Source organism: Leptonychotes weddellii, chromosome 5 (assembly GCF_054177405.1).
Source record: "Leptonychotes weddellii isolate Sample4059 chromosome 5, ASM5417740v2, whole genome shotgun sequence".
Lineage (NCBI taxonomy): Eukaryota > Metazoa > Chordata > Mammalia > Carnivora > Phocidae > Leptonychotes > Leptonychotes weddellii.
The window spans coordinates 45,180,773-45,205,813 of NC_138373.1; the positions used below are offsets into that span (position 1 = coordinate 45,180,773).

Consider the following 25,041-nt stretch of genomic DNA (forward strand, 5'->3'; position numbering starts at 1 on the left):
CATGATGGATTAGAAATATTTCGTGCTTTGGAGCCCATTGGGACTAGGTTTGAATTCTGCTTCTACAGTATATAAGCCAGTAACCTTAAGAAAGGAACTTAAGGGGCGCCTGGGTGGCTCAGTTGGTTAAGCAACTGCCTTCGGCTCAGGTCATGATCCTGGAGTCCCTGGATCGAGTCCCGCATCGGGCTCCCTGATCGGCAGGGAGTCTGCTTCTCCCTCTGACGCTCCCCCATCTCATGTGCTCTCTCTCATTCTCTCTCTCTCAAATAAATAAATAAAATCTTAAAAAAAAAAAAAAAGGAACTTAATTCTTTGATGTTTGCATCCAGAAAATAAAATTTTCTCATAGGGTTGTTACAAGGATTAGAAATAATGAGTGTAAAGCACCTCCCACAGTATCTGGCATGTATGTCCTCACTAAAGAATAGGCATTATTATTTAGGATATGAATTGTGTTTGAGTCTCCACTATGAAAAATTGGGGATTGAAAAGAAGATTTGTAATTGTCACTCATTCTGAGTGCATCACAATTGCAAAGATGCGATTTAACAGTAGAAAAAGCCAACACTTCTTAGACACTTATTCTGGGCTATGTTCTGTAGCAGACACCCGACTCTGAGGCCCAGAGTGGCACAGATCGGAAGGGCTGGCCCCGGAATTCAGAGCCCATGCCCCGAGCCCTGACAGCCCACTGCCTCAGAATGATCGGCAGTCTTGCAGGCATCTCTGCAGGATGGCTGATGGGGAAGGGTTATAAATATGCACCTACCAACATAAAGAGCAAAGGCATGAGGCGTAAGCCCTCTTGTCCGCTTCCCTTCCTTTAGGCGCCTTGGTGAGTATTTTTTGAGGAAACGAAAAAGGCCCCTTACGGGGAAGGCAATTATGGGAGGCTTGCTCTAAGTTCAGGCATGAGGACTGGGATACCGTCCCCTAACGCCTCCATTGTATTAACTGTGCTCTGTAGAGCCGAGATGCAAGAGCCCCATTTTTGGAACTTCCGTTCCCTGTTAGCTGAGACCTATAGCAGTGCCTTCCTCTTTTCAACCTAGCTGGTTGTCAGCAGCAGTAACCACAGCCCTTCCTGTCCCAGAAATACATCTTGCCACACTCTCTGCTCTCAGCGAGCTGTGAGCACGACATTCTGTTCTGCGTGGGGCTTTGCCACCTCCAGTGTGCCAGAATCAGCTCGGTGGGGTTACAGCGTTCACTGAATTTGCACAGGGTGATTCGTAAAGAAGTATATAGGTGCCTAAGAACAAGATAAACGATCAACCTCTACCATAAACAAGCATCACATTGCACCTAAATTGTTGAAAGAAGATTTTGCACTCAAAATTTTATTCAGCAGAACATTTTTTATAACAATAAGGTTGATTAGAGAAAGCTCTGAAAGTGCTTCAAGTTAGACAGTCTGATTGTTTATCTCAAGAATAAAAAAAAAAAAAATTAAGTGGTAAACTAGGGAGAATGAGAAGAAGTGGAAATTGGAGCCAGGACCTAGTGAAGAGTATTTGCCATCATTTTCCTCTCGGGATTAAATTGAATTCAGGATTTCTCCTTTCTGCAGGCTTTTTGTTTGTCTTTTAGCCATCACCCAGGGTTTTTTTTTTTATCTGGGGCTCAGGGTAACCCTAGCTAGGCCCACAGCAGACTAGAGGTGCTCTGGTGGTCCTGGATTGTGGTCTTTAACCTAATAAGGAACCCTGCTTAAGATCCTTGACTATCTTCTAATTATTACCCCCAGGCTACCGGGAAATAACACCTGCCATTTGCAGTGAAGTAAAGTCCAGGTGGCCCCTTTCTGACCTTTCTGCCTCCTGAGCTGGGGGCTGGCCCATGGTCATGGGAGTGGCTTTGGCAGTACTAAATCTGCAGGGTTTGCACTTGCTTAGGTGCATTTTATTTTCACAGGATGGGATGTTAAATCAAGAACACAGTACTGCAAATGAATGCTGCTCAGGGCATTCAGCCTTGTCACTTGGCAGAGTAGGTGGCTTTAGGGTGCATTAAGGAGTGTTGGGAGGAATGAAGAAAGTAGGGGATTTTGCTTTACTGTTTATTGCAGCTCAAATAGGAGGGATCCAAATCTTAAAAAAAAATGAATGCCTTCATCATCATATTACATGATGTTGACTAGAATGGCAGAATTCTAAATGAGAGCGTTCTCTCTTCCAAATGAGGGTTTTGGAAAACAGCATTAAAGAAGATTGGTATGTAAAAGCTTATGGTCTCGCCTTTGTATCAGCCCCAAATATTTACTGAAGCTAAGAGAAGAAAAGGCAGACTTTTCTCTTTTCTCTCCCAAACGTGTGATTGTTTAGAACTCAAGTACAACATCTGGAAGTCAGATATACAGAGAGCAATTTATGGAGTGTGAAAGATTTGAAATATTCAGTGTCCTTTAGTGGGAACTCAACTTTCTGGGGCTGCATTTTTTTTTTTCCTGCACAAAGCAGGCATTTCTGAGATCGCCTTTTCCTCTCTGAATTAAACCCTTTGTGCCTGGATCCCATAAACAATGTGCTTTTTAAACGGGAGCCCCCGCCCCGGTCCTTTTCTCCAGCGTGGGCAGCCAATCCGCCGCTCCGAGATACACTGCTGGAGCACTTTCCATTCTGAGCAGCAACAACGTACTAATTTGATGCACACATGGATGCCTCGCGCACTCTGCAAATTCATCACCAGCATCTTGCATTAGTCATCTGACGGGCTGCCAAGTGTTTCATTTTCTTTTCATGTGACTTTATTATTACCACCTCTCTCCTCTCTTCCAAAAAACCTCCAAAAGGCGGGGCGGGGGGGGGGTTGCTGTGGCGGCGGCGACGGGGGAGAATCCAGCAGAAATCCAGCCCTGCCCTTCTTTGCACACGAGAGCCAGTGTGGGGCTGATAACGCTGCGGATGCGTTGGTGGCAGCCTTGCAGAGCGAGACCTGCACTTAACTTGCAGCTGCCTCCCGAGCCGGGCTTCAAGATGTCCACGCCCCGGGTGACAGCCGGCGGGGCGCTGCCCTGTGCTCGGGCGGCGATGCTGAATAGCAGCTTGCAGTGAGAGCCCGCAGCCGCTGCCGCCGCGGAGCAACCTAATGGTGCCTGTGCTTTGTTTTAGTTCATCAAATTTCTACGACTCATTAGGCACTTTGCCCCGTGCTCCTCTTCCTCCTCCTTCCGCCTCCCCGCCCCCACCCCCACCCCCATTCTTTTTCTTCCTGTCCCTCACCGTGCAGCCCTAACTCTGGCTCCCGGTTCCCTTTTTGACAGTAACGGCACAACCAACAAGATGAACGGCGCTTTGGATCACTCAGACCAACCAGACCCAGATGCCATTAAGATGTTTGTCGGACAGATCCCCCGGTCCTGGTCGGAAAAGGAGCTGAAAGAACTTTTTGAGCCTTACGGAGCCGTCTACCAGATCAACGTCCTCCGGGACCGGAGTCAGAACCCTCCCCAGAGTAAAGGTACAGACCGCTGGGGGGACGCGTGCGGTTGGCTGGGGGAGGGGAGGGCGCAGGGCGTGCAGTAGGGGGACGCCGCGGGGGGGGGAGGCGGCGGGGCTGCCCGCGGGAGGGAGGACCATGAGGGGAGCCGCCACCGCCGCCCCGGTCCTCCGGCCAGCCCGGCTCCTCCCCGCGCCGGCACCCGCGCCCCCGCCCATCAGCCCGCCCGCCTGCCGGACAGGTGGACCGAGCCGGCCCGGGACGCGCGGGAGGGAGGAGCGGCGGGAGCGCGCGGCCGCGCCTCTGTCCAGGCGCGTGATTGCTCTCCCGAGGTCACTTCCTCGGCAGCGCAGGCTCCTCTCGGGTGGAGTGGATGCCTCTCTAAGGAACCGTGTTTCTCAGCCTTGCGTTGCAGAAGCTAACTCTTTCTCCCCCTGCCTTCCCCGTTATTGCCCGTGCAATTACAATTGCATTTTACTTTTCCATCGCCTGTGGGGACCCTGAAATGCCTCCCGAACAGTTAGTGTGGTGCCACTGGTGTAAGGAAGAAAGGGTACACTTTTTAAGAGGGACATCAATTCTTGGGGTTTAGATGGGGATCATTAAGTGAAATGTGCCTTTTCGGGCGGGAAGAAGCGCCCTAGTGGCCTGAAATAGTTAGCACACCTTCAAAAATGCTTGTGGTTTACGCCCTTACCAGTGGTAAGATTCAAGTGTACAATCTGGTGGTTTTTACTGCCTCCATTTTAAGACGAGGGTGATGGGGAGAGGGGGTTTCAGTTATTAAAATAGAGACCAGAAAGCTCGTTACCGGGCGGAAGCTTCCGTGTGTTGGAATCATCCTTTGCAAGCTCTGTGCAAACTAAATTTAAAAATATCTTCTCGGCTGCTACCATTTGGTCTTTGTCGCTGTTGTAATCTTGCTTTCGTATTTTTGTTCTTTCTGTTCTTGATGTCTTGGGCTGTCTACCCAGGGCTCCCCTGTCTTTTCAGTGGCTCTTGCACTTTCTTTTTTCTCTGTGCCTTGGAATTTGGGTCTGCCCTATTATTTTATTTTTCTGTTGCCTCTCAGGAGAGGTCCTGCAAACTCATTGTTTGGCTTTGAACGTACATATCCTTGAGTTGAACACATGAATGTTAGCACACACTTTTCTCGGAGCCTCTTTCTTACTGTCAAGGTGAAGGGAGAGGAGTAAATCATCATTGAGACTGATGCTCTGTGACTCTGAGAAATGGTGGGCCACCTCATGTTCTCTCTAGTTGCTGCGGTCTGATAGCACTTTAGGAAACCTTTGAAGAATTTTAAAGCCAGTACTCATTTTATAAGGGTGAACAGACATGCCTTCAGATTATGTTCCTAGGACTCCCGTTTTCTGTCTCAAGACGTGTAACACCAAGAGTGTTCTCCAAATAGCTTACGTGGAATTTTGTCCCCACAAACTCGATTGTCCCATAATTTGAAAAAAAAATCACATATCTAAAATTCAGTAGCATTTAAAATGTCACAAATTGGGGCAATGTTGAGAAGTTTATCGATAATATTCCTGAATTACTTACCTGCATGTGTCCCAAATGGAGAAGACTAGAATTTGTTTTAATATTTAATTTTTGTAGTATCCTATCGAGGAAAGACAGTACAGTGCACTGGACTAGAGCTAAAAGGTCAGCAAATAAGGGCCATCCTGCCATCTAGAATGACACCCACGGAGAACTAGGCCAGGGGCAGTAAGCGAGTGTTTTGGAGCTTTAGCCCTAGTACATCCCAGTCTAGGAAAACATGCCTCCAAATTTCATTTTATCAGCATTTTTCAGGATGACCTCTGATATATATGATCAAAGCTCATTTCTTTTGTTGCCTGATTACTTGCATTTGATTTTACACAGAGCTTGCATTAGCCAGAAGACCCTCCTTTTAGTCATGAAAGTGTGCATGCTCTAGTTCTTCTACCATTTTCTCTTTTTTCCCCAGCGTTCCACTGAGCACTGTCTTGACCAGGCTGTGTTTGAAACTATACATTTTGTTGACCTCATTCACTAGGTCTTACAACTAACCTCGTTTAAATAGTTTGCATAAGCCCAGAGTCTTGGAGGGGAGAGGAGGCATGAGGAGGGAACGAACTCTTGTGAGCACGTATGCTATGCACCAGGCCCTGTTTTGGGAGTCAGTTCCTTCAGTTCTTGCCGAAATCTTGAAATTAGGTGCTGTTTGTCACATTTTACAGATGAGGAAATGGAGGCTCTGTAGAAGTTAAGCAACAGTCCAGGGGGGCCCAGCTAGTAAGTCAGAATTTGAACACAGTCCTTCTGTCTTCACACACTGTACCACCATGTGCTCACCTCGGGGAAATGAGGCCACACACCATCCTTGTTTTGCTCCATTTCAGGGTGTGGCTCAGAGGCCTTCTCCTGTACCTCAGTGCTCCCCAGATGAAAGGAAGGACTTCTGCCCTTCACGAGCAAGGTTGATTTGGTCCTTGGCTTTGTGTTTGGTTTTCATGCTCATGGGCTTAGATCGTACATCACTCCAACTCATGGTACCATGGGAGAGAATTTACAGATGAAATCGTTAAAATCTTACCTTTGGAAATATAGGTCAATTCCCATTACTGTGGACTCCAAATCTCACATCAAATATTGCTTGAAGTACGTGGGCTGTCAGCCAAAGCTTGAAAGGATTTTTGTTATACAGATATCTCTGTTGTAACGGTATTTGTTGTGATGGGATTTGAGCTGCATAATGACATTCCCTTCCGAGGATTACAGCCCTTAGCCACTTGCATGTAGAGAGCAGCAACCACAGCTTGTCTTTACCTCATACCTGTGTGTGCCATGCGGTATTTTCATGTGCACACATGCAGTAGGACCCCGCATTTGCATTGGTCCTCTGTCAGCAGAGTATGGTCGTCATGTTTTCCCAGGGCTGGTGGCATAGCGTCAGATAACAGAATTTTCTACTAAACATGGTCTAAATGATCTAAGTAGGGCTCTTGGAGTAGTCTTGATTCATTGCCTCACTGACATGAGTGGTTCCAAGGAAAGAGACAAAATCAGGTTATTACCCAATCCAGGTGAATTAGGTTTTTCTTTCATTGTGCACCTGATGTTCCTAAGTCTTGAGGTATAAAAACTTTCTTCTATATTTTTAAAGCGTCCTCTAAGAGACCGTAAACTGTCTGTGCCTTCTCCCTGTTAATGTATGTGTTGGCTAGCCAGAGTCTGCAACTCTGAGGAACCCAGCTCGGTGAACTATCCCATCTACCAGGACTCATGGAGATGATGTTTTATTCAGTAGTTATTGGTTGAGTCTGTGGGTGGTGAGAAATTACCACCTAGTAGTTAAGAGCATTGGTTTTGAAGACAGACAAGCCTAAATTCTGTTTCTGGCTCTACCACTCCTTGGGTGTCCGCCTTGGGCATGTTACCTGATCTCATCGGAGGATGGGGGCTCTCCTCCTAGGGTTGCTAAGATGAAGTTATATGCTTTGCACAGAGCTGAAAGGTGGTAGGAGCTTGTGTTACTAAGGCGATGGTTACTGTTATAGTTGCTGTTATCATCACTGTCCCCAAGAACTTGAAATCTAACAGGGACCATGAGGCCAGTGCACAGGTCACGATAATATTGAAGACCATGGGATAAGGATGAGAAAGAGAGGAGCCTATTTGAACTCTGGAAGTTCGGGGAGGGAATGAATACTTAGCAGCTGTGGAGACAGAAAGACATGGCATCTTTTCCAAATCTCAAAAGAGAAAAATAGGATTTCAATAAGTAAAGACAGTGTTGAGCATTACAAGTGGACGGACCGGCCTGATTTCGGGCAGGGAGGTGAAAAAGTGCAGGGCAGGTTCTGGGAGCTATGAGTCCTGCCAGAGTTCAAAGGAAATGTGAAGTCCATGAAATGAAATGGCAGAGGGGAAGGTCACGACATCTGGAAATAGAGGCTGGAGCCAGTTCTTAGAAGGCCTTCATTCTCAGGCCAGAGTATTAGAATTTGATTGGAGAGACAGTGGAGGGTCTGTGAAGGCTCTGGCAGCCAGGGGAACAGAGACCAGGAGACCGGGGCAGTGTGTTGGCTGACACGCACGGGGCCTGAACAGAGATGCCGGTGGCCGGGGCCGCGGAGAAGGCGCGTCCTGACTGACACAGACATGATGGTGGTGGAAAGAAGGGAGGCTTGATAACTCAGCTGAGGTGGGGATGAGCAGGAGGACTTGGCCTTCACTGGGAGGCATGGGAGAGCAGTCAGCAGTGGAGGGAATGGGAGAAAGAGGAAGAGTAAGTTCACTTTTGATCCCGTTGAGTCTGAGGTGCCACAGTAACGCCAAGAAGGATGTGGGCCAAGCAAACCCAGTGGCTTTGGTGGTCGGGAGGGCGTGAGAGCATTTCAGAAGGTGGAGGCCACGGATAGTGTAGGTTTACATGTGGGGCTGTGAGTAGAGACTGCCCTTTCTAGTAGGCTGGCCTTTTTTTTTTTTTTTTTAAGAAAATAATAAAAAGGTGAAGCAAAAGGACATACTGAAAGCATAAGAAAGACAGGAATCAGGGTGTTTGAGGAGATAGAAAGAGTGGCTGAAGAGCACATGGAAAAGGGTAGAAAGGGACCTCAGTTGAGACAGCAGAGCAGTTAGAAGGAAGTAGCAACAAGCACATTTCAGTCTCATGGGGGGAAGTAGACAATACAGATGCCCTCGTCTTCTCGGTAGACAGCTCATTCTTGAGGAGGCCAGTGGAACAGAAGTCATAAGGAGAAGGGAAAAGATTTAAAACGACTGCTTTGGAAAATCCAACGCAGAAGAAGAGCAGGATTGCTGAAGAGCAGGGAGGCCCCATGACACCGGGATGGTGAGGATTGGGGAGTAGGGCCCTGAGGCTTGTGGTTCTGTGAGTGAGCCCAGACACGGGATCACCTGTTGCTGGAGAGGACCTAGACCGGTGCGGGAGAAGGTCAGGAAGGGTATTCGGTGTGTGAGAATGTCCTCTGAGACCTAAGGCAGGGAAGCTGATAAAGGCAGAGGGGTAGCTCTGGTCTGGGCTTGGCGATCAATCGCGAGTGAGGCCCCATGCACGAGGTGGCAGGTACAGCGGTGTGTTCATTGAGCCCAAGCTCAGAGGCTCCATGTGTTGGTAAATTGTGTTCCTCGGATCGTTGCTCTCTTGATAGCTCTGTTCTCCTCATAGTCGTACCCCGGGATCATAGCACCCTGAAAAAGCATATTCCGTCGTGAACGCTTGTTACATTGTGCTAAGCTCAAGTGTTAAATATTATTACTGAGTGTTGTTAAGTTAAATGTTGTTATTCTGATTTTGCAGGAAGGAAAGCTGAGGGGTCTGTGCTCAGTAACTAGAATGAAATCATTTAACATTTGAAATTGGAGGATGGAACCAGGCCCTCGTTCCTGACCTCATGCCTCATTGATCACCCCTCACTCCCTCCCTCCCTCCCTCCTTCCTTTCCTCCCTCCCTCCCCCTGCAACTTCTTACCCCAAAGAGAGCTAGAAACAGGAAGTGGCTTTTGTCAACTCTATCACTATGTGCCACAGGCCTGAAGAACAAAACTTCCTTTTTTCTCGAAATGTGCTCAGAGGTCGCGGCGGAAGGACCGTGTAGCTGCAGCTCTTCTAGCACCTAGAGCCCAGAGTGTTCTGGGTGGAACAAAAATTAAATTCACGGCTCCTCTGGGAAGAGTTATTAAGTTTCCAAAGAGCAATTTCGTAGTGGTTGTGGCGTTTGGTGGCATTTCATCTTCTTGATGGTCAGGCTGCAGCTAGGCTCGCTGGACAGCAGCTCGCCTCGCCTGACTCGACCCTTGTCCGTCCCGCACTGCTCCTCCACTAGGACAGACCATGAGTCGCCCCTTCCCTTCCAGATGCCTCTACTTCAGGCTGCAGGAATTCATTAGTAACATCGGAGTTTGGCCTCCTCTCCAGGAGAAGGATGAAAGGCACCAAAACCTAATCTTATTCATTTCAGAATTTGACAAGAGGACAGCCCCTTCACCCTCCCTGCCCCCCAGTCCAGAACATTCTTCCGTGTTAGGGAAGAATGAGAGCAAGCTCCAGAACTGTAAGAGACTTAGAACTATGTATTATCTCAAGCTCGTTCAGAGAAGGCATCTCCGTTTCCTTTATCCTTACAGTAACAGTGTTACAAGCTACCTGTGGTTTGCATATTCAGGGAGAGGACAATGGTGCATGCTGCTGGTATAGCCTGAAGAGAGGAGCTGTCTTCTTGAACCTTAATCTTTAAAATGTGAAAGGCTTGCAGAGAACACCTTTGACCTTTTTATTGAAGGAATCCCATTGGAGGACTGGGGTGGGGACATTTTCATGTTTCATACCTCTCCTTTCTTCCTCAAAGAACTCTTGTCAGAAACTTCCCTTAAGTACCAGAAATGGACTTGGAACCAGTTTATTTAAGCGATGTCATCTTGAAATCCGTAATTGAGAAAGAATTCAAAATGCAAAAAGATGAACCAATTTTACATTTCAGAGCACACAAGTAGGGATAGGATTTCTGCCCTAAATCTCTTGGAAGCTAGGGTTGCTGCCCTAGATTTTCTGGGACAGCCCCAGTTTGGGTAGTGCTGCCTCAATGGCCCACAGGAAGGATCTTTCATCCTGAATTAATTTTACGTTAGCAGAAATCACTGTGTAACTTCCTGTGACATCTCTTCATTGTTGGCTGACTGAGGTCCTACAGGATGAATGTAAAATGCAGTCAGAATTTTTATATTCATGCAGGCAGGAATCCTTATCACATGTCTGTGAGGGTGGTGTGGGGGCTTCAGTGGTTTTATCATATGGCTGTGTGAAAGATTTAACGATTCATTTTCTTAAATGGACTTCTAAATTATTTTGACTTATACAGACTGCACCCACAGCACTGATGGAGATAAATTAAGAAAAATGTTAAATTAGCCTCCTTTGGCTTATAGTGAGAAGGAATCCTTTTAAATACCCCCTACTCTGGTGCTGACACTGGACCATGCCTGTCTAGCCCAGCTCTGAATTTCTGTCACTTCTATCAAAGGGCAGCTTCTCCCCTGGCAGATAGTATCTGTCCTGGGCATATTTTGATCCTTACATCTCTGGAGAGAAAAAGAGGAAGAAAAGAAAGGAGGGAGCCACAGAGGTCACACAGAGAGAGCCAATATCAAGAAAGAAAAGAAACTACTTAAGGCTGCTTCTAACCATTTTGTTTTCTTCTCCTCTGTCTGGGACATCAGCTGGTCCCCAGCCATTTTGTCCCTGGTAGGTTTGCCTTTCTGGAATCAGTGTAGCAAGAGAATAAAGAAAAGAGACTCTGGATGAAAGGGAAATGGATTTTTTTGGTAGAAATTTACATGAAAAGTAAGCCCAGGGCTCTATGGCTTCTGTCTGTTGGGATCCGTCCAACACATGTTACAGGTTGACTAAAAGAGCTAAATCTAGATGATCTCACAATTTGCATTTCCCAGTGAGTGCATTTGTAGTTTGCCTGCCTAGAGGTCTTATTTGCCTTTTTATTTGCCCCCAACGAGATTTCTCCACATTAGACATGTTCTCCCATCAGTTACACAAGTGAACCACTCTGGCTTACCATACTGTGCGTCATTATGAAACCATCTTTGGAAATGAGAAGTCTGGGTTCCTGGCCAGAAAGAGAGTGCTTTCTTAGGGTGGTGCTATCAGTTCTCTGAAACACATATGCGTGGCTTGAGAGTTGGCGTACCATGACCTACCCTCCCTTCCTCACTTCCACTCCAAATGCTCCAGATGATCAGGCAATCAGGTTGAAAGATTTGCTTTCTTCCTCCTTCAAGCATTGCTTCTAATTAGAATTTATTGTTAAACCATAGTTAAGTTAGATTTTAGAGATGTTTAGAATGCTGGCATTAAAAATATAAATAAAGTCATTACATAGCTTGTGTGAAAAAGTGTATTATCTTTAATCATCCCAAACACGGTGAAATGCACAATGCTGTTTGTACAGCTACAACCCTTTTTCCTGTGTTCATAGATTCTTTAGAGACTGAATCTTCTTGGACATATGGCTCCAGATGCTAACAAGATTTAGGCATGAGGTCTCGGGTTCTTTGTTCCTTGTCCAAACTTCACTGATGCTGAGATCATCCATTCATATGCTTTCTTTTCTCATATTGGCTAGCCCAAACCTCTTACGAGACCCACTCTCCCTCCAGACATAAGTGTGCCAGGATGGGCCACTATGAATGAATGCACAACAATCAAATGACCTTCAAGACCACTGGAGACTAAAAAGGGATGAAAAGAGAATTGGCCAAATTGGGGGGGTGGGGAGAGTAGAAGATAGGCTAAAATAATAGGATTTAGCAACAGATTGATAGCGGTTTTCATATTCTGGGAACAGAAATGACGGCTGGTAGTCCACTGGCTTTCTGGACACTTGGTCAAGAGAATTGGAAATGTTCTGACCCCCACTGTGAAATTCAGTGGAAAATCAAACATTAGGTATCTCGGTGATACATGAGGTATCACACTAGAGAAATTTGCAGTGAACTAGGCCAATTATATGTGTTAAAGAGTTAGAGCCGTCCAGGGTGTGAGGGTATTGTCCAGTCTACTTTGGTGAGCACATGTGATGGGGAAGAAAACACACAATAAAGGTACCCGTGGCATGATGAATTATGGGGTACGTGGATTTCTCAAGGCCCGTAGACAGACACGTAGGTAGCAGCCTAGAAGCAGCTTTTGCTACAGCTGGAAAAGAGAGCTAGTTAGCTGAACAGGGCCAGATTATAATGGTAAAAACTAATGGGTCTGGGAGAATGGGGACGGCAATTGAGACACCACAGGAAGAGGTATTAGGATCAATATTTTTTCACTCTCTATGTAAATTACTGAGAAAGATGCCCCTAATCCAGTTTCCACGTTCTGGCATTAATTCAAATTGGAGAAACCCGATCAGAGAAATATACTTTGGACAGTGATCAGTTTGAAGAATAAAGAAATATAATTTCTCTATTTCCATTAGGGGGATCATAAATTGGAGTCAGAGATGAAATGAAGGATTGAAAGGGAGTATCCACTCATCACACTCCTTGATTGACCCAGAAGCTGATCATTATAAAGTATTTTGGGGTGTGGTAGACCTTAAGTCTATGGAGGATGAGTCCTGCAACCAGACACATACATGGCTAGGCCCATGAATTGCTGGGTTTTTGTTTTTTGTTTTTCTGCTTTCTTTTTAGTTTTGGGTGAAAAAAATTGCTTCCTAAAGTCCTATAGTTTAACGGGAGCTGCATCAGAGACACTAGAGGGACACAGTCATAGGGAGGGTGGGGGGCACGAGAAACAATGCCTCCGACAAGTTCATGATCAAAACGGCCCCAAATGCTAAACGTTACAAATGAAAATAGCAGACACCAAGTGATAAAGAACAGGTAATCCACCACCTTGCACAAAGAGCTTTTTCGCTCCTCTATAGGCCACCGTGCCCGATATCAGGAAATGGTATTGAAAATGCATCAAGGAGATGGAGGCCTTCCAGAGGAGAGCAGCATGAATCACAGAGGTCTAGGAAGGTGAGCCCATATGGAAAGGTCTAGGAGGTTAACTTAAAAGGCCTGAGAGCATTGAGTCACAAGAATGAAAAGGGAGGAAGGCTGTAGCAAAACATAAAAAGAGAGGGATTGTGCTCTCAAAAAAAAAAAGAATATGATTGAAGTTTTGAAGATGCTAAAGTGCAGAGTGAGGCTATATATAGATAAGCTCTTTCAATTAATGCTAAACCCCTGGATTCTGCTGCTCAGACTTAAAATGTTGGCACGGCAGCAAAGTGTAGAGTTTGAGCCAAACTTTGACATAGAAGAGGTGGTGAGCTTAGAACATGATGAAAGTTACAGAGATGGCGAGCTCGCTAACTCACAGCCCCCAGGAGTGGACCTCTGGCCAGCGCTCCCATGAGGCCTCATGCCTGGAGCTTTTGTAGCAGGGATTTGGAGCCTTGAAAGCCATGGATTCCATTTCATGTAGACTAGAAAAGATGAAAGGTGTGGCCCAGAAAACTAACACTGTGTTTACCAAAGCACCATCACGGGGCAATAAACATCTGTCGGCGCCTACTGTGTGCAAGGCGTAGGACTTCAGGCTGGGAACAGAGAGATGAACAGGCCACATTCTTTGACCCAGAAGGAGAGAAGGAATTGGAACAGTATTAAAGACAGGATGGCCATAAGTTCTTTGGAAATGGAGTCAGCTTTGGGTGACACGGTGTCCCATTTTGTGCATGGGAACATTGTCTCTTTCGAAAAGTAACTCAAGTGGCCCCATGTGCAGAAAATCTTGGGCTGTTTGTATAAGAAAGGTGAAGCAAGAGAGTTAGGGGAAGGAGTCCGATGTTGATCTTTCCAGCAACGTGCCCCATATGTCCTCTTTCCCCTTTATCTTTAATTTTCCCTCTTCTTTCTCCTCCCTGTAGGGAGTTGAGGACAGGAAGAGGCTAATGTTTTCACTAAATGAACCTTCTGGAGGGTTCTCCATTAAATGCAGAGTGGTCTGCTGCCCTCCTGTAGGATAGTGCAGACATGGAGGATATGTCCGCTGGCCCCCAGGACCCTCTTCCCGTGTAACGTCTTTGGTACAGGGTCTTGTGGAAGGATGTCTGGCCCCTGCCTGATGGATCTACATCCAGTTGATGCTAAAGAGTGACGAATCCTTTGTAGGAGATATGTGTGTACTTGTGTTTGTATACTTATACAACACACATACATTTGTTTTAAACTTTGTAGCGACACAAAGTTCGTTTCTTCCAACACCATTTCTTCAGACGGATGTGTTACTCCCTCTGCAGTAGACCACAGAGGAATAAATTATCCATAGACTACTGAATGTTAAGTGCCTGGTGCTGGGCCTGGCATATGGTGGGAAGTGGATAAAGGACAGGAAGTAGCATATAGTAAGTAGAGCATGAGAAGACAGGGATGGAAAAGCAGTCATGGCATCCAGACTTGTAGACTGTGTGTATTAGGAAGGGTTTGCAAAATTTTTTTTTGCACAGAAACCTAATGCTTCTTTCTCAACTAGTTTGCTAGAAAATATTAGACGTGATTTAAATAGACATTTTACAGGGAACGAAAAGAACGTGGTAGGGAGGGAGCAGGGGGAGGGGTCATCAGTAAAAACCAGTGATCTCTGGGGACAGAGTATAAATGTTGGCCAAACAAATATTTGAAACTCTGTAGAGGGCCTCCTGTAGATTCCAAACCCAAGCAATTATTCCAAATTCTTGATCCTCCTGTCCTGGCCTTGAGGACAACAGCTTCTTTCAGAGTAATTGTGTCTGATTATCTTGCTTTGGCCCAAATTTCCATGGACTCTGGGTAATAATTGTAGGCCTTACATCATATTGCTCAGCACATTGGACTGTGTTTAATATTGAGAACCATTGTAGTAACTGACACCAGCATAGCGCAGAGTTAATGCAATCCAATAAAGCGGTAAAAGTGCCTGTTTTTCACCTTCTGGGTTGCTGCTTAAAGATTCTCCTTCAAGTCAGGTTAGTTGGTGTTTGTATAGCTGGGTATTTGGTATTTGATTGTGTGTGTGTGTGTGTGTGTGTGTATTTTGTAAAGAATTTTCGGTTATTCAAAAGAGGATGTGAACCAAACTGTTTGGATGTGTTAAAAAAAAAAAAAAATCAATGGAAAGCATTGCCTAATTTATACACCCCTGCCATGCAGGAAACATACCTCTCCTTCGCACCTCCCACTTCCTTTAGGTTGGCAGGGGAACCGATCAACTTCGCTTCATTCTCTAGATTAAATCAAAAATGTCAATGGCAGAACAGCAAGTGGGGTTCTCTTTTCTTAAGTCCTCTGCAAGATGTTCATGAGTTGTCCAGGCAGATAGGACATTTTGAGATAAAGGACCACTGTTTTTGCCCTTTCTCTTTAGGATTGAATGCTAACTTGTTCATTTGGGGCAATTTGCCTGCCCCGCCCTGCATGTTCTCCCTGAGACTGGGATGGAAGCTGGAGAGAGGGTTGCGGGCAGTCTCCATCAGGCCCTGGGTGAGGTCCCAATGTCCCGGTGGTGGTCTTAGAGTTCAGCCACCCGGTGGCTCGATAAACCAAAACCTAGTTTATGAAAACATTGCTTCTCAGCAGGTTGAGTGAGAAGACCTCGGAGAAGTGTTTCAAGGTGTTTTCTAAGGAGTGAGACAGGTCAATGAACATAAAGTAGTCCTCTGAGAGCTGCTGCCGTCCTACCTGCCATCCTCCCTCTGGCCCACTTCCGCACCCCCGAGCGAGCAACCTGGCTCGGGCGGAACCAGGAAACGCAATTTCCAGGCTCAGGCCTCTCTCCTCTTTGCCAAGCCCAATGCTGAGTGTGGTGCTCTCTTTGTGAAGTGGACATCTGTCTAATGGGAACTGGATTGTGACCACCAGTTCATTTTACGCGGCGCCCCGTACAGCTGCCAGATGGTGGCGGGGCTTAGCTGTTTTGCAAGTCCAATATGGGTTGTGTGCGGCCCCCTGGGGGGCGGAAAGCTGAGGGGGTCCGGCCACCGCGCCCTCGTCCCCGCGGAGGCAGTGCCTCCGAGAGTCCAGGCTTTGCTCTCATCTCTTGGGAGGAAGACTTAAGAAAAAGTAATGAATAAATTAAAGCCACATTTTTAAAAAAATCAGGTCTTTTGGGTTTTCCTCGCTACCTAATTGTTCACTAATCTGGACTTAGGAGAACAGTTTTTAAGTGGGACATGTCAGGCTTTTACTCCACAGATTAAACTCCAAGGCACATAAAACTGTGACAGCTTAAGAGGCCACCGGAAGAGTCTGCGTCCAATGGCAGAGTCTGATTGTTGAACCTAGGCTGATGAGTCGTGTGGAAGGCCTGCCTCCTCCCTTCAGGGTGCCCTGCCCAGAATGCTCGGACGAAAAGAGAAAGGCCTGCCTCTCTGTGGCTCGCTCTTTGCCTGCATTAGCTGAAGAGCCGCGTGAGGATTTGTAAAAACCATCGGTCGGACTGCCCTAGCAACACGGAATGCTGTGTTGACATAATATTCCATGCCGTGTTCACGATGAAAACGCTTTATTTTTAGAACACTTCAAAGTGAGGAAACCGTTAAGCCCTATCGCATCCTCTCCTGCCTGCCCCACCAGCCACTTCCCCCACTGCCCCAGGCAGAGCACACCCCCACTTTATAAAAGAGGAACCTGAGACAAAGATTAAGTGATATTTGGAGCAAGGCTGATAATGCCAGAGAAAATTGCTGATCTGGTCTTAAAATCGAACACATCCTTCATAGTAATTTTTATAATGCTCCTACTTCTTTTACCTACACCATGTGGGTTCCAGATGACCTTACATCTAAGCCTTAATATTGTATGTGGAGTTCAAAAGACAATTTAGCCTCCCATTTACTTCCCTGGCATTCATTCAAATAAAAATAGGCACATAATACCGCACCGTAAAAATCAAAGCCCCAGGCACACTTTGAAAATCCTGGAGAATTTATAATACTTATTTTCATAAGTATCTTTCATGCAACCAGCATAAATTTCCTTGTTAGAAGTCTGTGTCTTTTTTAATCCCTGAAACGGCAGCGCCAAGCTCAGTGCCTGGCATGAAATGGGCCCTTGGAATTAGCTGCAGATTGAATGGATGAGGGGAAGACTCCGTCTCTCTGATCCAACACCGACTTACCTGTTTTTACAGAGTTACTGCTGAAGAGCCGAGAGAGGCTTTTAACCGTTCTGAGAACATGTATGAAGAGCCTTCTGTGCCAAGCAGTGTGGAGTGTCCTGAGGATGCAGAGACGGAAGGTGTGGCCCACAGCCACAGGGAGCTCAGGGTCTCGTGGGGGAATGGTGGGGTGCCCAGGGGTGCCCTGTTCTGAAACAAACCTTTCACTCTGTCCCTGGGGATGACTGCCCCTAGGTCATCTCTGTCAGCACCCCCAAATATACAGGGCTGAGGTGTCCATTACATGAGGCTGTATTCATTAGCCTACGTATGGCCCTCAGCAATGTGGTGTCAGAAGGAAAAACAAAAACAAACAATAACAACAAAAAAACCACGCCAGTGAAAGTGTTTTCTAAATTGTAAAACTCTGTACAGATGTGAGGTGTGATGTTTAGGTGTGTGCTTTTCCTGGTGCAGGTTAATCTCCATGCCGTGTTTAGCTTTTACTCACCCTTTCCTACCAAATAAAATGACAGCTTCCAATAAAACACTGCTGGACTCAGCCAGTGGTCGAACCAGAAAGGCCACGCGGCTCCAGGGATTATGAATGGGGCCCTGGAGGTAAAGTGCTAGTTTCTGACCCACTTCCCCAGGCTGCTTGGCTTGTGACCAAGAGCATGTTACTGGACGCCCCATGCCTTGGTTTCCTCATCTACAAAATGGCCCCGATGGTTGCGCGGGTTCGCGGGGATCATACGTAGAACCCCCAGCGCAGCAGCACGTTACTACTCCGCGTCCGCTCTGGGAGAGAACCCTGAAGTTCAGAGAGTTTAGGGGAGCTGCTACAGCCTGCAGCCAGAACAAACTGGCCTCTCAGCAAAATCAGGATCAGTTCTGGGGAGTCTGAACCCAACAACCAGTGGTATGTATGTGGAGTATCTGCCCTGCACCAGATCCTGTACAAAGGGTGACGGTGACAGGATTACAGTCTTACAAGGTCCTGTGATTGCACAGATGCTCACAACACTCCTAGGAGGCGAATACTATGTACTGAGCCCATGTTGCAGCTGAAAAAACAGAGCCTGAGCAAACAAACACATCTAAGTGAAGAGGCACGTGAGGAAATGAGACCTAAGTAGTTTGTCCTGAGACTCCATGCTCCTGGGGGTTCCTTAGAGCATGCTGGGTGTGTCTCTGTTCGTGGTGTTTATTATTATACTGAAATCATCCATTTCACTTCAAAAGGCACACTCCCCTGGCATCTTTGTATGCCTGCCACTTGGTGCAGTGGGTAACCAACAGGTGCTTAATAATGTTTGTTGAGCGATATTGAATTCTTCCCCGAGCACTTCTTGGATTTCGGCTTCTATGCCTTGTGTCCCGTCCGTTTCCTCTTCCTAGAGGTGTTATTCCTTCTTCTTCCCAATTCCGCTTGTTTATATGCTGGCCTTTTCAAAGCCTAGCACAAATGTCATTTCATCCATAAAAGCTCCTTCTGGACACCCCATTAGAATCTCCACTGAAATCCCTGTGGCACCGTGTCTCCCTCTCCCCACGCACATGCTTTCTGTCATGCTGCAGGTGCCTGGGCACTGTTCTTACTGAACTGGAAGCTTCTGGCAGGCAATCGGGCTATTTTAGTCCATTGGTACACCATATAGAACCTCATAGAACTTGTTTACTACGGGGCGTTCTTACTGTCCTAGGCATCGGTTGCATGAGTGATTGCAGAACATTCAAGAGAAAGGGATACTTTTTCCCACCAGCTTCGTCCACCTGTTTTTTCCTCCTTTTCCTTTTCATGGCACATTGAAATAGAGTGCCCCGTTGCATTCCTGGTTTTGAATCAGCTGGTGGGCACTCTATGGAGCATGAAAAAATACTGTTTCAACTGAAGCAACGGAAGTAAGAGAATCATTTTAGAGTGTCACCGTAGTGTGAAAGAAAAGCTTTGACATTTAAAATAAAACAAGGAAGGAGGAAAGCAGTTGACTCTGTAGCTCGAGTCTCCTGCCGGGGCAGGCTCCATGCCCTCTGAGCAGCACGCTCACCTGAAACCCCGCCAGACTTAGATGTTTCCTTTGGCTCCGGCGTGGAGAGCCACATTGCAGTTCTCAGGAACAGTGCCATTCTGGCAGGGACTGATGTAACAGGGAGTGGGACAGCAAACAGAGAAATGACTTCATAGGTCTTACCCATTTCTAGTTTCTTAGATCCTGGGGCGCACATGGCTTGTTCCCTTCGAGTTTTCATACATCACTTTATTCACTTAGCGCCAACGCATACAGCTTTTTATAAGGCTCTGAAAGCTTCACGTTGCTGAGTGCGTTTTTGGAACTCTGTGAAATGAGGACCTGGTGGGTTTTACCTCTGGGTGTGAGCCTAGAAATTCCCTGAAGGTCACATGTAGGTGAGTGGAACTTTCCAAAGTGGGGTTTTTCTTCCCTGGAGGACTCAGATTGTAACACAGAAGAAAATGTATCCACACAAGAGGGATTGGGGGATGGGGGTGGGGGGGTTGAAGGAAAGGATGGAGCGTCCCAAGGCTGTATCTCTGGCCTGTGATTTCTAGGCCGAGGTTTTAAACTGCGCCTTGGAACGAGATGTACCCCATGCCCACAGCTTGAACGTGCCTGTCTTCTGCTGCTTGTCCCTGTCGCTCTTGATGGTGCCACCTCCTTTCCTGCCAGCCAAGCTCCAGATCTTCGGAACTTGAGCCTGTTGTATTCTTCCAGCCGTTTTTTCCATTCCTTTCCTCACTGCTATTCATACCGCCTTCTTACTGTGTGTAGCCCAGCAGCCTTCTTGAGGCATAACAAATACAAAACACAATGGACACTACTACAAGTGTAAAATTTGGTAAATTTTGACGTGGGTACACCTCTGAAGCTATCACCACAAGGAAAGTAACCTATTCATCACCCCTAGTAACTTCCTCTTTTTCTGTTGCAATCCCTTCCTTACCTGATTCCCAACCCCAGGCAGCCAGTGATGCTTTCTGTTGCTGTTAAGTTTCTATTTCCTGGAATTCATGTAACTACAGTCATAAGGATGTGCCTTTTTCTGGCCTGATGTCTTGCACTCAGCGTTAAGTCTTTCAAGACTCAGTATCAGTACTTCATGCCTATCAGTACTTTGTTTTAATGGCTGAGTCACATTTCGTTGAATGGATATACCAGTGTTTTTCAGTTCTCCTGTGCATGGCCTTTGGGTGGTTTCCAGTTTTTTACTGTTAACAAAAAAGGCTGCTGTGAACATTCACGTACAGATATTTGTGTGCTTCTGTTTCTCTTGGAAACATCTAGAGGTGGAATGGCTGAATCCTATGGTAGGTGTAGATTTAACTTTGTAAGAAACTACCAAACTGTTTTCTCAAATGATGGTACCATTTTACATTCTCCCCAGCAGTGCAGGAGTCTCAGTCCCTTCATGTCCTCGCCAACACTTGGAACAATCAGTGTTTATAATTTTAATCATTCTAACAGATATTTATTGGTATATGTCATTGTGGTTTTAATTCTCATATGACTAAAGACGTTAATCATTCTCTTCGTGCGCTTATTTGACACTCCTATTTCTTCCTGGTGAAGTGTCTGTTCAGATATTTTGCCAGTTTTTTAATTGGGTTTCCTTACTGTTGAATTTTGAGATTTCTGACCTACTCTGTATACAAGGCCTTCACCAGGTCCATGTTCTACAAACACTTGCTGCCAGTCTGTCTTGTCTTTGCAATCTCTTAACAGTTTCTTTTTAAAAGCACAAGTTTTTAGTTTTGATGAAGTCTTATTAATGTGTTCTTTTACTTATGATGCTTTTGGTTTTGTATCAAAGAAAACCTAACTCACAGTCACATACGCACACATTAAAAGGCAGTTTTACTTCCTTTCCAAAATAGGTGTTTTGTTTTGTTTTTTTTCCCTCAGCTGCTTGCACTGGCTAAACACTCCAGAGTTGAATAGAATGGTAGGAATGGACATCATTATCATGTTTTTATTCCTGGAAGAAAATCATTCTTTTACCATTAAGTATGATATGAGCTATAGGTTTTGCATAGATGCCCTTTATCAAGTTCAGGACATTTCCTTCTGTTTCCTGTTTCACTGAGAATTATAATCAGGAATGCATGTTGGGTTTTGTCAGTTGCTCCTTCTGCATCTGTTGAGATGATCCTATGGCTTTCTTTCTTAGTTCAGAAATTCGGTGAATCACACAGTTTGATTTTTGATGTTGAAGTAGCCTTGCAAACAAAATGGGGCACCTGGGTGGCTCAGTCGGTTAAGCGTCTGCCTTTGGCTCAGGTCATGATCTCAAGGTCAGGATGGAGCCCCAAGTCCTGCTCCCTGCTCAGTGGGGAGCCTGCTTCTCCCTCTCTGCTGCTCCCCCTGCTTGTGTGTGCATGCGCACATGTGCTCTCTCTCTCTAATAAATAAAATAAAATAAAATAAATAAATAAATAAATAAATATAAAATTTTAAAATAAAGTAGCCTTGCATTGCTGGGACATAAACCCTGCTTTATCATGATGTGCAGCCCTTATGGGATTCTGTTTGCTCAAATTTTACTCAGAATTTTTGCATCTGTGTTCAAGAGAATATTGTTAAACGGTTTTCTTCTAATTTCTTCAGCTGATTTTGGTTTGGTGTAATCCTGGCCTCATGAGTGACTTGGGAAGTATTCCTTCCTTTTCAATTTCCTGGAAAAGTTTGTGTTGGGTTGTATTACTATTTTCTTAAATGTTTGGTAGAGTTCATGCAGAGGTCATCTGGGGTTCAAGTTTGTTTTGTTTTTTGAGAAGAAAGTTTTTAAGCACAGATTCAATTTTTTTTTAGTATATATAGACATAAATGTACTGAATGTATGTATATATGTACCTATAAGTCTGTTCAGGTTATATGTTTCTTGTTCAGTTTCTCTCCTTCAGAGAATATGTCTGTTTCATCTAAATTGTCAAATTTACTGGCATAAAGCTGCATATAATGTTCTTTTATCCCTTTAATATCTGTAGAATCTATAGTGATGTCACCTCTTTCATTCCTGATATTGATAAATTATGCTTTCTCTTTTTTTCCTTCCTCTGGCTAAAAATATCTCAATTTTATTTGTCTGCTCAAAGAACTAGCCTTTGGTTTTCTTGATTTTTTGTTTTTGTTTTTTTGTTTACTCAATTTTACTGATTTCCACTTGGATTTTTATTCTTTGTTTTCTTTGGGTTTAATTTGCTCTCATTTTTCTGGTTGTTTAAGGTTTCTTTGGGTTTAATTTGCTCTCATTTTTCTGGTTGTTTAAGTTCCACTGAGGTCATTGATTTGAAATCTTTCTCCTTTCTTAATGACCACTTTTAATACTTCTCTCCTAGGAACAACTTTACCTACATCCCACAAATTTTGATGTGTTGTGATGTCATTTTCATCCAGTTGTAAATTTACTTTCTAATTTCCTTTTTGATTTCTTCTTTGACCTATGGTTATTAAAAGTATGTCATTTAGTTTCTAAACATTTGAAGATTTTTCAGAGATTGTCCTATTATGGATTTCTAATTCTATTTCACTGTGGTCTGGGAACATAACACACCTTGAATGGCTTGAAGACTTTGAAATTTGTTGAGAATTATTGCATGCCCCATAATATGGCCTGTCTTGGTAAATGTTCCATGTGTGATTGGAACATAACACACCTTGAATGGCTTGAAGACTTTGAAATTTGTTGAGAATTATTGCATGCCCCATAATATGGCCTGTCTTGGTAAATGTTCCATGTGTGATTGAAAATTGATATCATGCTGTTATTGGACTGAATATTCTACAAATGTCGGCTTGGATGATAGTGTTGTACAAATCTTCTGTATCCTTATTGATTTTCTATGTCCTCATTTTATCAATTATTGAAAAAAACTATCCCAATCTCTAAATATTATTGTGGATTTTTCTGTGTAGCCTTTCAGTTCTATCATTTTTTTTGCTTTATGTATTTGGAAGTTCTCTCATTCAGTGCATAAATGTTTAGAATTTTTATGTCTTCTTGATGAATTGACCCCTTTCTTATTTTGAAATAATCTTTATTTCTGGTATTATCCTTTGATTTGAAATCTACTTTGATAGGCACCAATATACAGAAAACTCAAGTTTTCTTTTAACGAGTGTTGCAATGGTCTTTCTCCATTCTTTCACTTTTAACCTATTTGTATCTTTATATTCAAAGTGAATTTCTTGTGGATAGCCAACATTTGGGTCTTACTTCTTTTTCAATCTTTGTAACAAGTTCTACCTTTTAATCGAAGTATTTACTTCATGAATATTTAATGTGATTGTTGATAGAGTATAGGTCTACCATTTCATGGTTTGCTTTTTATTCCTCCTATCTGTTCTTTATTCTCTTTTCCTCTTTTTCTGCCTCCTTTTAAGATTGTTTTATTCCATTTTATCTTCTTTATTAACTATAAAACTCTTTGCTTTGTTATTTTAGGAGTTGCCTTAGGGTTTATCGTATAGATCTTTACCTTATTGCAATTTACCTTCAAATGAAAGTATACAACATCACATATAGTTTGCAAATCTTACAGTGGTATACTTCCATTTTTCCCTCCCAGACTTTACACTATTATTATCATACATTCAAATTCGGCATATGTCATAAACCCCACACTACATAGTTATTTTTATTGAGGTGGTCAGATTTCTTTTAAAGAGATTTAAATAATAAGAAAATATTTTACATATTTACCCATGTTATTATTTCTGGTGCTTTCCATTCCTTTGTGTGGACCCCTGTTTCCTTCTGGTATCATTTTCCTTTAATGAAAGACTTCAATTAACATTTCTTATAGGGTGGATCATCTGTTGGTAAACTCTTTCACCTTTTGTATGTCTAAAAACATTTATTTCACCATTGTTTTGTAATATATTTTCACTGGGTATAGAATTCTAGGTTGACAGATATTTTTCCTTCAGTACTTTATTTTTTATTTTTTCCAGTTCTATTGAGAATTGACATACAGCTTTGTATTAGTTTTAGGTATAAAACGTGATGATTTGATTTATGTATATATTGCAAAATAATCACCACAATAGCTTTAGTTACCATCCATCACTTCACATTGTTACAAATTTTTTTCTTGTGCAGAGAACTTTTAAGATTTTTCTTAATAACTTTCAAATATACAGTACAATATTTTTAACTTTAGTCACCATGCTGTATGTTAGATCCCCAGCTCTTATTCCTCTTACTATTGGATGTTTGCATCTTTGACCACCTTTGCCCATTTCCCCCACCCTTCATCCCCCGCCTCTGGCAACCACAGTCTATTCTCAGTTGTATTGTTCCTGATAAGAAATTTGATGTCATCCTTATCTTTGTTTCTTCATTAATGATTCTTCGTTCCTCAGTCTTCTTTTAAGATTTTTTTCTTTATTACTGGTTTTAAGAAATTTCTTTATAAAGTGTCTTCATTTAGTTTTCTTCCTATTTCTTGGGCTTCATTGAGCTTCTCGAATCTGTGTGCTTATAGTTTTCATAGTAATTGGAAATTTTTCAGCCCTTACTTTGTTCAGATATTTTTTCTGTCCCCTTTCTCCATTCTTTCAGGGGTTCCAGTTACTCCCATACTTGGCCACTCGAAGTCATCCTATGGCTCACTAATCTCCTCCTCCTCTTCCTCTTCTTAATTCTTCTCCCTAGATTGCATTTTGAAACACAGTTCACTAATTTTTTCTTTAATGTTTAATCGGCCTTTCATCCCATCCACTGTCTCATTTATCTCAGACATTATAGTTTTTAATCTCTAGAAGTCCAGGGTGCCTGGGTGGCTCAGATGGTTAAGCGTCTGCCTTCAGCTCAGGTCTTGATCCGAGGGTCCTGGGATCGAGCCCCATGTTGGGCTCCCTGCTCAGCAGGGAGTCTGCTTCTTCCTCTCCCTCTGCCTCTCCCCCTGCTTGTGCTCTCTCTGTCTTGCTCTCTCTCAA

General features: G+C 44.2%; 1 protein-coding gene across 8 annotated transcripts in view; it reads left to right on the plus strand.

Moving 5' to 3' along the window:
• CELF2 (CUGBP Elav-like family member 2) overlaps positions 1-25,041 on the plus strand; it is a 604,346-nt gene that overhangs the window by 451,434 nt on the left and 127,871 nt on the right. For 6 of the 8 annotated variants that reach the window (XM_081820569.1, XM_081820561.1, XM_081820566.1 and 3 more), the window contains one exon: positions 3,266-3,462. In XM_081820569.1, coding sequence (XP_081676695.1) covers positions 3,285-3,462 — 178 coding nt within the window. In that variant the 5' untranslated portion in view covers positions 3,266-3,284. Of the gene's footprint in view, positions 1-1,945; positions 1,993-2,873; positions 3,094-3,265; positions 3,463-25,041 lie in introns of those variants that run through there. The other 2 variants (XM_081820567.1, XM_081820568.1) reach the window with 2 other exon arrangements.